Source organism: Amblyomma mixtum, chromosome 2 (assembly GCF_055824585.1).
Source record: "Amblyomma mixtum isolate Tamu chromosome 2, ASM5582458v1, whole genome shotgun sequence".
Taxonomy (NCBI): Eukaryota; Metazoa; Arthropoda; class Arachnida; order Ixodida; family Ixodidae; genus Amblyomma; species Amblyomma mixtum.
This window is the reverse complement of record NC_143013.1, coordinates 267,993,156-268,006,506: the sequence shown is the minus strand read 5'-3', so window position 1 is coordinate 268,006,506 and position 13,351 is coordinate 267,993,156. Positions and strand designations below refer to the sequence as shown.

General features: G+C 44.5%; 2 protein-coding genes across 3 annotated transcripts; one reads left to right on the top strand and one right to left on the bottom strand.

Annotated features, from left to right (window-relative positions):
* Nucleotide 1: 1 nt before the first annotated feature.
* Nucleotides 2-10,177, top strand: LOC149363914 (ketosamine-3-kinase-like). 2 transcript variants are annotated; one of them, XM_089573898.1, is made up of 8 exons: nucleotides 2-462; nucleotides 787-937; nucleotides 1,009-1,092; nucleotides 1,967-2,067; nucleotides 2,141-2,291; nucleotides 3,906-4,101; nucleotides 6,077-6,251; nucleotides 7,364-10,177. In XM_089573898.1, the coding sequence occupies exons 2-8, from the start codon at nucleotides 797-799 to the stop codon at nucleotides 7,425-7,427; spliced, it is 912 nt and encodes a 303-aa protein (XP_089430024.1). In that variant the 5' UTR covers nucleotides 2-462; nucleotides 787-796; the 3' UTR covers nucleotides 7,428-10,177. The 2 variants fall into 2 exon arrangements, with proteins under 2 accessions (XP_089430024.1, XP_089430025.1); XM_089573899.1 differs by lacking the exon at nucleotides 2-462 and adding an exon at nucleotides 483-513.
* Nucleotides 10,178-10,539: 362 nt separating this feature from the next.
* On the bottom strand, nucleotides 10,540-13,128 carry LOC149363913 (cytochrome c oxidase subunit 6A2, mitochondrial-like). The gene is made up of 3 exons (XM_089573895.1): nucleotides 12,980-13,128; nucleotides 12,613-12,767; nucleotides 10,540-10,726 (listed from the first exon to the last, which is right to left on the bottom strand). Exons 1-3 carry the CDS (start codon nucleotides 13,071-13,073, stop codon nucleotides 10,646-10,648), a joined length of 330 nt encoding a protein of 109 aa, XP_089430021.1. The 5' UTR covers nucleotides 13,074-13,128; the 3' UTR covers nucleotides 10,540-10,645.
* Nucleotides 13,129-13,351: the final 223 nt, after the last annotated feature.

Genomic DNA, 13,351 nt, shown 5'->3' with positions numbered 1-13,351 from the left:
GCTCCATGGGCCAGAGTCCCGGATACCCGCGACAGCGACTCTAAAACGTCTGGTATTCAGCGCGGCGCTGGAGACGTCGAGAAAGACGTTCCGCTGTTTGCTCGCATTTCAGCGGTTTATTTTCGTGGCCTACGCGCGGGTGAAGGCACCCGAAACGGAATGCCTCCGACGCTGCTAGAATCGTTGGCGCGCGCTGCGCACTGGGATGTGGCGCATGGAGGCAGCGTCTGAGAGCGATGCTGCATCGAATTGTAATGGATTGTTTTGGTCGTTTTGACGTTGTCTCGTTGTCCTTAATAATTGGATCACAGTGCACGGGCTTTCCGCGGGACTCCAACACACAGCAGTGACGCGCCTGGCTACTTTCCTAGCCAGAGACCGCTCATTTGGCTCGAGCTGGCAAGGGGGCAAGGTGTGTTCGAGCGCTCCCAAGAGGACAAGAGGCAGCCGACAACACTCAAGGTAATGCGAGGTGACGGCCGTTCTCATCGCGTGTCGCATCGCACTTTCGGTGTAGGCAGCTCGTCTGTTGTTTATCGCACGTTCTAGCGCACGAGCGGGATACGAAGTACTGGCTTTGTTCAGTTTTCCAATCGCGATTGGAAGGCGCCGCGGCGGGTGCCGCTCTATCGCTCTATCGCGCGCGCGGTTGTTGACATCGCGGCTGCTACGGTGGTCGCTTTCGGATTCGGCACCGCGATGCGCGAGATTGTGCCGGAGGAGTCTTGTTGTTCCCGTGCTATATTTAGGCTCCTCAGCTCATGTCGACCATTCGTGTCGTTGTAGGCCGGCAACGATGGAGGCGAGGATTAAGGAAGCCCTGAAAACGACGAAACTCCGCGCCACTGGCCGTGGTGGTAGCGGCTGCATCAATGAGGGTGAAGCGTATGAAACCGATGACGGCGAAGTGTTCATCAAGAGAAACTCGAAACCCGCGGTGAGTTTGCGTATTGAACGGCTCGGATTCCGTCGACGATACCCCAGTAACTCTCAAATTCTTTTGCTTAGGCACGAACGATGTTCGACGGCGAGTTCGCGGCCTTGAAAGCTATCCTGGAGACCCAGACCGTCAGAGTACCCAAGCCCATTGCCGTAAGTATGAACCAGCCGTTCTTACAAACGACTTTCCTCTCAGAAAAAAACTGCAAGGACCACAAGAGCTAAATGCGCTCTGTCCGAGTGTGCAACGAGCAGCAGCTAACCGCAAATCGAATTCTTCGACAGCAAGCCCTGTATCATCACTCTGCTTAATTTTGTGACACCCGCTGTGTGTTAAAAGTCAAGGTGACATTTGTGATCTAGTTTTCTCGAAGTTCGTGAATGTCGACAATTGTTTCTGCTTACGATTCACAAAACAAGCTTACTTCTAGTTCATGTTTAAATGTCCCCTATATATTCTCCTTAATGCTTTCAGTCATTTACAGAGATGTATGGAACTGTGTGCTCTAGGTATTTCAATTTTTTTTTTAGGAACAAGCGCGTGAGAAGCCATTTATGCTAACAAACCTGCACTGAAAGGTTTTTTCTATTCTATGCTTACTTGTATGAGCTTTGTGGATAACTAACAACAGCCCCTAATTCGTCCCTGCATGGTTAAAGGTATGAAAGAGGAAAATCGCATTTTTTTCTTTCTTGCAGCCATTCCCACTTCACAGCTGAAACTATAGTTGCAAGTAGCAAGATTTATTCTCTTTCTATAAACAAACAGCTTGGAAGGTGTCACTATACCTAGCCAGAAGTAGTCTTCAAGAACTAATTAACTATCCATAGCAGAGGCGCCTTCTTTTTTGTCTTGTGCCTTTGCCAAGTGTTACCTCTTTTGCTTGATTTACGGCCACCAAGTCACTGACATGTCTGGTTGTATGTTTTGTGAGCGCTGGCAGCTTTGTATTCTGAGCTGTTGAGGGAAGCAGGGTTAGACATCTCGTCAGGCTTTTTACTTTCACTGACAAAGCCTGTCGCGTAGGTGGTTGACAACCCCGCTGGCGGTGCTGCCTTGGTCATGGAGAGCGTGCGGATGCGCCAATTGGGCCGCCACTCGGAGCAGCTGGGCAAGCAACTGGCAAGGTGCCCAACCACAGCCGTCTGTGTGAGGACGCGCGACTAATTGACATGCCTGGTGCCTGTCAAATGCTTGCAGCATGCATTTGCACAACAGCCGCAAACGGGACGAGAGCAGCTCTGTGCATGGTTCCCGAAACGAGTCTGGCTACGTGGACCAGTTTGGCTTTGGGATCACCACCTGCTGTGGCTACTTGCCTCTGGACAATAGTTGGCATGACGACTGGGTGGTAAGCAAGTGCACATGATTTCCATGAGATCATTTGGATGGTGCATATTTTGTTTGGAACGTTCGCTGTATATTCTAGCACTGTTACCCCTCGAAGCTTCGCGAGTTTGATTCTGAAAAAATCCTAATCATGTTTTGCTTTCTGTTGGTGCAAGTTTCAACCTTTTTAATCCTTCTGCATATTTCCTGTTCTTTGAGAACATTAGAGTGGAGGATTTTGCAGACTGTGCTCACTTTGTATCTGCAAAATGTCTGCATAATAATCCGCACATGGGTGCCACTTTTTTTCATTCCTCATGCGATAGTGATATGTAGGTTTGCTCGGCTGGCATATCTTCTTTTTGGTGAGCTGCAAGTAGTACTGTTTGAGAACTAAATAGTTACGTTAGTATATGTGCCTGTACTTTTTAGGGAATCCATATTCCAACTTGAGCAGTGATCAATTTTCACTTTGCTGATAGGTTCTGTTTTATGAATTGTGTGCAATGCTGTTTTAGAAAAAGGAGGTTGTTGTTTTCAATATATGGTTGTGCTTCTGAGGGCGCATGGCAGAGGATTACACTAGGTCCTGGCATTGTTTTTTTTCATACTAGCTTCTGCAGAACACCTTACTCATCATTGAAATGAGAAATAATTAAGGAGCTGGCAGGGTGTGAGGAATGTGCATTAACGATGTAATGGGTCCTCGTGTGAGAAAGATGGAAAACATTGAAAGGGAAAGAAATTTTTTTTCCGTGTTAACATCAGGAGGCATGAATGCCATATATGAATCTTGCAGCGTATTTTCGTGGTTCAGTGCTGTTTTCGTAGCTTGAGGGCACATATTGTGTTGCAGCAAAAAAGGAGAAGTCATTGCACGAAAGCGTCATTTAGCAAGCTATGTGTAGACATTGCATACGCTCCTGAAAACATGGTGTGGAGGGTAAAAACACCACCAATACCAAAAAAAACCCATCTCACGCCTGACCCCATTCCCTACCCTACCCTCTATCCACACTCGTGGACTTCGGGCCCGCCTTTGCCGAATAAATTTATTGATTCATTCATGAAAATGAAAGGCACTTCTAAGTGTGGTATAATTAGCATTGAGGTTTAATGTCACGAAGCTGCACTTGAGCTATGAGTGATGCCATACTGGAAGGCTTTGGACTAATTTTAACCACCGTGGTTTTTTTAATATGTGTTGAGGTCACACAGCAAACACATGTCATTGCACTTTGCCTCAATCAAAATGCAGCCACCATGACTAGGATTCAATCCAGTGATCTTGGACTGAACGCCGAAGCTACTGAGTCACTGCGACGGATCTGCACTTTTTAAGTGTGTAAAAGAACAGAGGTCTGTGATGAAAGAGACATTGAAGTGAATTTCGATTATGGCTGTGGGACCTTGATGTGCAGCTGAAAAAATAATAATGGGCTTTATTGAAAAGCAAGAATTTCAAATACCCTAGCACTGACTTTTAGGATTTCCAAACGGCCCACAGACCATCATTTAATGACCTCTAATATGGGTTACACCAAGCGCAGGGGCATTAGGTTAAGACGGATTCTGGTGCACTGAAAGTGTCTGTCACTGGATGGAAACCGTCATCAGCGTCTCTTCGCCTTTGCAGGAATTCTTCTGCCGGCAGCGCATTGACACCCAGGTGCGCATGGCCCAGGAGAAGTACCATGACCGGGAGGCGCCCGAGCTCTGGTCCCTCCTTGTTCACAAGGTGCCCTCCTTCTTTGAGGGCCTGGAAATCGAGCCTGCCCTGCTTCACGGGGACCTCTGGGGTGGCAACATTGCCGAGTGCGAGGACGGACCGAGTGCGTCTTTACACCAACTTACCTGACAGCTTTCGGGTGTTGTAATTTTGAATTAGCACTACAGAGATTTTCTAATCCAACCTGCACATACCAGAGGAGTCGCGCCCTCCGAAGACCCAGCAGTGGAAAATTTATCCGGTGTATTTGGCGAAATCATAGTTACGGCAGCCATGCAAGGAGGTTTGCACCTGTAGAAAGATTTTTCTCGGCCACATTCAGAACCATGTAGTGAGTATGGGTATGGTGAAAGTCTCATTTATTTATTTATCTGATACCCACAGCGCCTTTCGGCATTACAGTGGGGGGCATTATTCGGCATTATTTCCTTTCACTTGATGAGTTCTTAAAGAGGTGTAGTTAGCATGAATGTGCATTGCAGTGGCGGTAGAAAAGAAACCTAAGCAGAATCGCGTGCATTTTAATGTACACTAAAGCACTTCAAGAAGGGAGGAGGGTCTTACAAAAAAATTTTTGTTAATGAATTCACAATTACAAAAACTTCAAGGAGCATGTATTTTTGTGCTGATTCCAAATAAGTTGTGTAATGTTTTTGTTCTGAACTTTTAAGAAATTTTGCTGTAGGAAACTTGCTAAAATGCATGCCATTGGTTGCTCCTGTTGATATAAAGGAATGCAATATGGGTAAATTAATCATCCTGCCTGACATAGAACTTCAGCTATCAGGTTTTGAAGTTGCCACTCCAGAAATGGCAAAGAAAGTTTTTCTGCCGTAATACTGTTAATGCGATGCTCCTGCGAACACACAGAAACACACATCTGAGTGACAAGGGCTCTGACTTTTGTGTGTGCTTTGGAAATTTGATAATTCCTTCTGTATTGGAGATTGGCCATCTTTCACTCTCACCATTCTTCTGTCCCTCACGGTGTGGTTGAGGTTTTCACCAAGAAGTGAGACAGTTACTGAGTCCTTCCTATTCTCAAAAAACAATTTGATTTTTTTCATCACAAAGGAAAAAGTTCAAATACAGGAAAAAATATTAAGGCGAAAGCCTTTAATGCCTCATACTGTCGTTAGCAGACGCGTCGGCAGCCGTGTCGGCATATTCGTCCGCCTTTCGGCATCACTGCTTAAAAGGCTCAAGGTTCCAGCATAAATAAAGGCGCATCTAGTGAATGCATGGTCTTCATAAATAAAATAAAAGGAGTAAAGTCAAGAAAATAAAAATAAAAATAAGAAAATAAACAAAAATAAAAACAAAATAGAAATAAGGTGAAAATAAAAATAAAAAATAATAAAATTAAGAAAAGGAGCAAAAAATAAATAAAAACAAAATATGAAAAATAAAAAAGTAAATAAAAACAAACAGTGGCCAGGAAACGCTTTCGCCTTGCAGCACTTTAGAGAGCCGAAGTGCCCTCTGAATTTTTTCTGTCGTGTTATTGGACCCAAATTATCGCATCCTGAACTTTTGAAGAAAATTGGTAGCACTATTTACACTCTGGTTCTGTGGAGAATAGTAATCGGGAGGATATACACTGATAGCGTATTGTGACGATGATGATGATGATGATACACTGATAGCGTATTGTGACAAATAAGAATGCAATATTAAGAACAACACTGGTGTTGCAATTCTGTCGATCAAGCTACCTCAATGAACAGCTCAAACTGGTTAACCCCTGTTTGGAAATTGTAAATTGTGGTGTTTAACGTCCCGAAGCGACACACGAGCTGTGAGGGACACCATAGTGGAGGGCTCTGGCTTAATTTAGACCACCTTGGTTTCCTTAACATGCACCGACATCGCACAACACACAGGTGCCTGTTGTGTTTTGCCTGCATTGAAATGTGTCTGCTGTGGTTGGGATTGAACCTGGGTCATCAAGCTCAGCAGCTGAGCATCCTAACTGCCACTGCGGTTGGTCACCCCTATTTAGTAGATCATTCGTTGTACCTGCAGGCGCAGTGTTGCTCAGTGGTGCAGTATGGATTATTTTCTTATTTCTTTTATAGTAATATTTGACCCGGCGTCCTACTATGGACATTCCGAGTTTGAGCTGTCCATAGCAAAGCTGTTTGGTGGCTTCGATGCCAAGTTCTACTCAGCCTACTTCAAGGTTATACCCAAGGCACCAGGCTTTGAGAAAAGAATTGACTTCTATCATCTCTTCCACTACCTCAACCACTGGCAAGTGCCTCTCTCCCTTTTCAATTGCTGTAAAATGTGCTTGGTAGTCAACAGTTGGTTGGATTATTTATGTTCGACTCAAATGTGATGCAAGCTCTATGTAAAAAATTTCCGTGAATGGTAGTAATGGCAGCAGTGCTTGTCAAATGTACTCAAGAGGATTATGAACTTGTCTTTTTACCTCGGTAACTCAGTCTACAGGCTCAGGGCATCCTTAGAAACTTCAAACTATTGTCCTGTGTGGCCGATTTCCCTATTAAATCAAATTAAACGTCCCGGCTCCCGCCATTTTCCTTTTTTTTTCTGACTTTTTCTGAGCCGACACGTGGAGTGCCTTTCAGCCAGTCATGTGGCGGCTTGCCACTCTGCCATTGGTGGAGTGATACGTAGTAATATGCGGAGTGATCTGTGAGAGCAAAGAGTTCGCGCATATTTTTATTTCTGTGGGCCTAATCTGTGGCTATGTTGTCTGCGTCTGAAACTGTTTATTCACGGAAACCTAGAAAACAGAATAGAAGTGAAAGCTAAGCCACCACGCAACTGACTGAAAGGAACTCCATGCTTTGATTGACTCCTCCTACTCTCAGAGGTAAGTTTTTAAAAAAAAAATAAAAGACTGGAGCCGCGATGTTTAATCCAATTTAAGAGGGAAATCGGCCACACAGGACAATAATAGGAAGTTTCTAAGAATGCTCGGAGAGTGTAGATCGAGTTCCCATGGTAAAAATCCGATGTCGGATTCCTCTCTATTGCACCTTTAAGCACGATTTCCCTGGCAGCATTTAACTTTTAGCTTTAGTTACTTTGAGGCTTGCGAACTCATCTTGTGTGCAGTGATTATCCTCGGCATGTTTAAAATCGAGGAAAGAGCCGTCATTTAGCACATAATGCTTATTACAAGCATTGTTTTCCACCCTCAAATTAAAGAAGCAGTTGCAGAGACTTCTGAAGGATTTGGAATTTAAAAATGGGTAGATAAAAAGTTTACGATTAAATTAAACTCAGTTCTCTTTCTTGTATGCACCTGCTCTTGAAGTGAGAGGGCTGTATTTCGCTCCCCTGCTCTTTTGGTGACACGGTAGTTTTTATGGGTGATGCTTTTCGTTCTGCAGGAATCATTTTGGTGGCGGCTACCGAAGCTCCTCACTGTCTACCATGAGGCGGCTGTTGAAATAAACTGTCCATTGCAGCAAGCTCGAGCATCGTTCACTGCTGGGGTATCATGTACACCTCCGCTGGGCTGCCATGATCCACCGCATTTGATGTTGCTGCTACTGTTTGTAATTACTGCGCTGTTGTTGGCCCATGTCTTGTTAGTGCCTCTTGATGTTGTTACCATTGTCTTTCCAGCGGCCTGTCTTGACTGTACAGTGATTTAAGCTGGTTCTGCTTAAACGAAAAACAGTGCACGAATACATTGGTGAAGCACGGGAGGACGATGGGCAGATTGCCTAATTTTGTTTGACAGTTTGAATCCTGGAGAGTACCATGCCACGAAGAATAGAAACCAAGAAAGAGCCTAGATGTAGCCTTAATACTTGTGGCTTCCTGACATGTGTGCCAGTATGCACAAACATGCGTGAACCTGTCAGATTGTTTGTTAGAGGTAACGTTAATGCACATCTCATTTATGTCTTCTAGCTGTGTGAGGCAAACTTTGTGTTGCGGTTGTGTAGTGTGGCATGGAATGTGTGAAGAGGGCAGTTGTGACCATTAAATTCTGCCCATGTTCTGACTTTGATACTTGTATTGATCCCTAGCAATGAACACTGATTGGCAAAAGCATTTCATGTGGAGGTCCACTCATGCTTCAGCCAGTCATGGTATGATTGATCCCCACTGCAGGGATTGAAGTCAGGATATGGGCCTTCATTTTTCTAGGCTTTGTGTTCTGTAACATTATATTTCAGTTTAACCTTTCAGAGCATGTCGGGGCTGCTGCCGTGGTCTCGAGGTGCAAGAGCAACGGGTAAGAGATTAGTGGAAAAGCTGTTTGCATGACTTGTGCTGGTGAAATAGGAGACTTCTACTTTTTCACAAGGCAGGGAAGGGTGCCGAAGCTTTCAGTGTCTTGTCTGTTCGTTACTTCCATCCAGCATGACCGTTGATCCCGAGGCGTCTTTACTCGAGCGGTCAGATGAAGGATTTGGACATAGGCAGGTGAAAGGTACTCCAGTACAACCGCATTGTTATGTCTCTGCATTCCACTTTTAAAGACATGAAGCTGGTGTCACAGGCTGTGTGTTTACACTTGCAATGCTAAATTGACACTGTTCTCATGCAATTTCAGTTACTGGTGCTGTTGCTGCTCATTGTGCTGGTTGAAAAATGTGGCTCCCAGCTGGCATTGGCCAGCAACTGTTCAGCCTATGCTGCTTCAGTGCAAAAATTTTTACTGCTTGGAAGCTATGGAGGAAACAAAGCATTTCACAACAAACAGTGTATGTCGCTCCTTCCTGGACTTTGATGCCTGTTTTTGGAGATGTTCCTTGCATACCTCAATTGGGAAAAAAAAGATACTAAAAATGATGGCCGGCAAGTGTGAGCCAAAATTACAGCTGTGCGATACTCAATATTGTTATAAGCTGAGCAGTGATCTCTTTGTACTACCTCTATTTGAGGCACAATTTACTGTAAATATTGCAGTTCCAAGAACACAAAGCAATGCCCTGGAACTGTAGTGATTCTCCCAGAGCTACTTAACATGCATTTGGCTTGGCGTTTTTCAAAGAACATTTACAGCTTGCAACAATTCGATAAGCAAGGCTCCAAGTGAAGTGAGAGTGGCTTCAAGAAAGAGATAGAAAAAATGCAGTGCTGTCTCTGCCACATTTTTTGTAATGCTTTTATTCACCTGCTTTTGGGGGTGACTGCTCGCACCACTGAGATAAAAGAGAATGGGAAGTGAGAGGACATACAAAGCCATGCGAGTAATGGTTTACATTAGTACTGAACTAACCGAGGCCTTAAACTGTGAGACAGAGTATTTTGTACAGTCACTTTGCTCAAAGCCAGCGTACCGACTTGAAATGTTGTTTTGAAAACAGCAGCTTTTAGGTATCCCTGAAAGCAAGTTAGCCTGCAGTTTTGAGAAGCGAAATGTGGCAGAAAGACTTTGCGGTGGAAATCAAAATCTGTCCATATTCCGCACTAACATTTATACTGCAAAAGGCTTCCAGTGGCCATATTAAACTTGCAGCCTGCCAGGTATGAAGTCGTTAAGTTAGATGGACGTAGAGGAACGCTGCTTTGGGAGCTTCAGTAAACTTGCAACAGTGGTGCTTGACAGAACTTGGATTATATTCTTTGTGTACTGCCAAATAGAATTGATCTACAGCCGTGATGTTTTCACGCTGCTTGCACATTTTTTTGTTGCGACAAGGTTGGGCAGTTTTCTTGTCACCGAGTAATGGCTAACTTGCCTCATTAACTATGAGGCGATCCAGCTGAAGGGGCCTTAGTTAACCTGCTAAATCTGAAGGGTTGCAATCATAGTTCAACCTATAAAGAGTGCCTTGTTGGGCCAGTCACCTCTGTTGGAGCTCATTTCTTATGGTTAGGTCAGTAAATTTTTTCATGATGCCTGTTATTAAAAATGAGCTTGGACGAAGTAATGCTGCAATGTGTTCTCACCGTTAAACACCTCACCAGCAATGTGATCTCAAAAGATGTCATTTATGCTACCGCTCATGTTGGTGGTGTTCACGACACTGTGATTGAATCGAAAAAGTTAACCAGTTAAACAGTTGCAATTGCATGCTGTCCTCGACTTAGTGGGTAGGCACTGGGTTCATGAAATTATTTTCTTGTGCTAAAACAAAAGATGTTAGAATGTACCTGACTGTAGATGAGAGGCGGACTTCGAAACGTGCATGTGGAATATGTTTGCATAAATGTTAAAGTGAAATAAACTGTCAAACAGGTCATTTGTGTATCTGGAACTTGTACAAAGCAGAGGTACAACAACATTTGCATGTTGGCGTACCACACAAACCACAGGCACCCACATCACTTTCCCTTTCGTTTAGCCAATTAGACTTGCTATGTTGCAGATTGAGCACATGGTAAACGTTTCAATTGCGGTTCCCTGTGAAAATCTGAGCTTGCACACAAACACATTACCGAACATGCATAGCTCCCCTTGATAGTTGTGCAGTGCAACTCCTAGCATCCTGGGCTGCTCCCCTAACCTCTGCAGAACTCTGACACGTCAGGCTGTAGGTACTTCAAGTCACGTTCTAAATAGGCTATGAGCACCAGCCCCAATGAATGACAACACAGGAGAACATCCTTTGCAGCTTCAACCTGGGAAACCATCTTTATTGAACTCTTACGACCTTTGCCTGGCTGGAATTTCTCGACATACGGTACACACAGGCAAGGACCTACGGTGTTCACTCTTCGTAACCACCGGGAACCCAGTTCTTCTTGGGGTTGTGGAAGATGGTGTGGTTCCCATCTCCCCACGGGTATCTCTAACAAGATAAGAGAAAAGTTTAGAAAGAAAGTTAGTTGGATTATAAAAAGACTTCGAGGGTTCAAGAGCAGGGAATGATCTATTTACTCACTGACAGCACAGCTCTTGGCACCAAAACAATACCTGTTTAACTAGTCTCGGCAGATATACACCTGCTTCATCTGACATGCACACAAGCGATTGTTGAACATAACTTAGCACCAATAGCAGTCAGCGTAGACAACTGTGTACAAGCATCACTTAATGCTGCCTGCAGGGCTATAAGAGTACAGGCACCAAAATATGCTGCAACAACACACAAGGGTACACTAGCAAGATAATGGTGCATATAGTCATATTCAGAGTGTAACCCAAAAAAGCACCAGGTAAAATATGAAGTCAGCTACAGCCACCCTTTCATGTCGCCTGAAGAGTGCGTCAAGTTAGGAACTGTCCCAATAAGTTAAGGACGCATGTGGCCTACGAGGGGCGCCATAACAGGGCTCTGGATTAATTTTAACCACCTGGGGTTCTTCGACGTGCTCTGACATACCACAGAACAAAGGCATATCTGCAGTTCACCTCTGCATCGAAATGCGGCCAAGATTCGATCTCATGACCTTGGGCCCTACAATTTATAGGGGCACTAAGGACAAAGTGAAGTTGGCTTGAAACAACAGATTATTGCATTCGAACGACAAAAGACATTACTTTTACAGAAAATGGAGCTTTTAGAAGCTAGAAAATTCCAAAATACTAAATACAGGTGTCCCCATCACCAGCCAATTTCGCAAGTAAACTTCGTGCATTGACAGTTTTCAGCGTGTGGATCCCAGAAGCAAGGCTACACCACCACTCACTTCAAAACTGATCACGGAGTTTTTTTCCAGTGTAGACGTCACATAGGAACATTAAACCTATGTTTAGCACATCCTAATCATAACGCAACCGCCCGAGACAGCTTTAAATGCAAGCAAAGGCTTTCATGCTCTCGCCCAAGCATTCCACTATTGTCAGGTAGGCAGCTGCAATCCAAAAGTGCCTGACTAGCAACCATGTCCCTCTGATTGCAAAGCCATTTGCTTTTCACAGTTGGGACAGTGCTCTATCACTTGTTTTGTTTCATTTTTGCATTCTTTGGTATGTGAGATTTGATGTCCCAAAGCGATACAGGGGCCATGACCAGGGCTATGTGAGATGTCGTAGTGGAGGGATCCGGATAAATTTAGACCACATAAACTCATCACTGGACCACATCATAAACCTCATAGTGCATGTGTGCAGTTTCTGTTGATGCCACAAAGCTGGCAGCTTTTAATCCTGTACTCTGGTGGGTGGTAGCCTTGAGATGAGCACTAAGCCTCATGCTTCTCCAGCACTTTTGGCACTTAATGAGGTGCGTTTCCGAAAGCTTACGTTTGTTTCAGGGTGCAGATCTGTGACAAGGACCACAGCAGGTAATTGGTTAAAGAACACAAAAGTAAAGTTCTGACCGTAACGGGTTCACAAGGAAATTAGCTCGCCTGTGCCTCCTACAGCAGTGGGGATCATGGCTGATTGTACTAGTATACAATCGAAGCAATACAATGCCACGCACCAATCCAGTCCCTATCTGCACCAGATGTTTTGCTTTGCTGAACAAGGGCACAAGACTAGCGAAAAAAAAAACCGCTTTCCGCAAATAAAGAAACGAGGGGCGGGGTTGTGCCGGGCCGTTAAATCCCCTTATAGTTTTATAGCATCTAACGAGTTTTTTCGGCGCTCGTGAGATGGTACTCGGTGCTTAGGCACTCGTGACCAGTTATGGCAGAGCGCAAACGCCCTTGCCTAGATAGCATAGGAACGGTCATTTTATGCAAAGTAGTGCGATAAAAAAAAAAAAAAAAAGCTTAAAGTGTACTCAACCTTAGTACGGATGTGGAGGTACTCGTAGGGACGGTACTCCGGTCTATGGAAGTGATGTGCGTGCTCTTTTTCGGCCAAATAAACGTTGATGCCGCAAAGCGCGATGGCCGGGAAGGCGACGAATAAAGTCAGCCTCTTCCACAAGAGCTGACCAGCTGCGCAGAACAAAGATTTCAAACTAAAACATCGCGACGAGGTAAGTAAAATATCGCAGCAAATGTCGACACATCGAAGTCAGAAAAAAAACGCCGGTTCAAAGGACACGAAGTTCCCTCGTGAAAGTTCCGCCGCATGCTGGCAAGTGCGTAGCGCAGGTAAAAGAATTCGAAAAAGTAGCGAACAGGGGAACTGTCAGGGTAATACTAACCTTCATGCGAAGCTTCTTCACCGCCATGTCCCGCAAACCTCACAGCAGATTTCGAAAAGTTGCGAAAAAACTGCATTGCGGCAGGGCTCGCCATGATGCCCTGCTTGCCCTTCCGATCGAGCGAGCGAGCACGTACTGGCTGTGGCTGTTCGGAAACTGACTAAACACAAGACAGTAGGTGGTCGACGTTTTTAACTCCATATTATATAGTTTGCAGTATTTTTGTTTGAAAATACATTTGAAACATTACAATTTTATTTCTACGATAAATATTGTCCAATTGAATCGATATTTCTATTAAGTGTTAGTTCAAAAATTTTACGCCGTTGTTTCGTTTTCCGATGGTGCGTTTTGTCTCCTCTACGCGGCCCC

What these genes read in the sequence shown, in the direction of transcription:
- LOC149363914 (XM_089573898.1), top strand. Translation starts at nt 797, where the DNA reads ATGGAGGCGAGGATTAAGGAAGCCCTGAAAACGACGAAACTCCGCGCC. An exon ending in AGAGAAACTCGAAACCCGCG is followed by an intron (nt 938 to 1,008) that starts GTGAGTTTGCGT and finishes TCTTTTGCTTAG; the next exon opens with GCACGAACGATGTTCGACGG. An exon ending in TTCCACTACCTCAACCACTG is followed by an intron (nt 6,252 to 7,363) that starts GCAAGTGCCTCT and finishes TTCGTTCTGCAG; the next exon opens with GAATCATTTTGGTGGCGGCT.
- LOC149363913 (XM_089573895.1), bottom strand. Translation starts at nt 13,073, where the DNA reads ATGGCGAGCCCTGCCGCAATGCAGTTTTTTCGCAACTTTTCGAAATCT. An exon ending in TGAAGAAGCTTCGCATGAAG is followed by an intron (nt 12,768 to 12,979) that starts GTTAGTATTACC and finishes TGTTCTGCGCAG; the next exon opens with CTGGTCAGCTCTTGTGGAAG. An exon ending in ACCTCCACATCCGTACTAAG is followed by an intron (nt 10,727 to 12,612) that starts GTTGAGTACACT and finishes TTATCTTGTTAG; the next exon opens with AGATACCCGTGGGGAGATGG.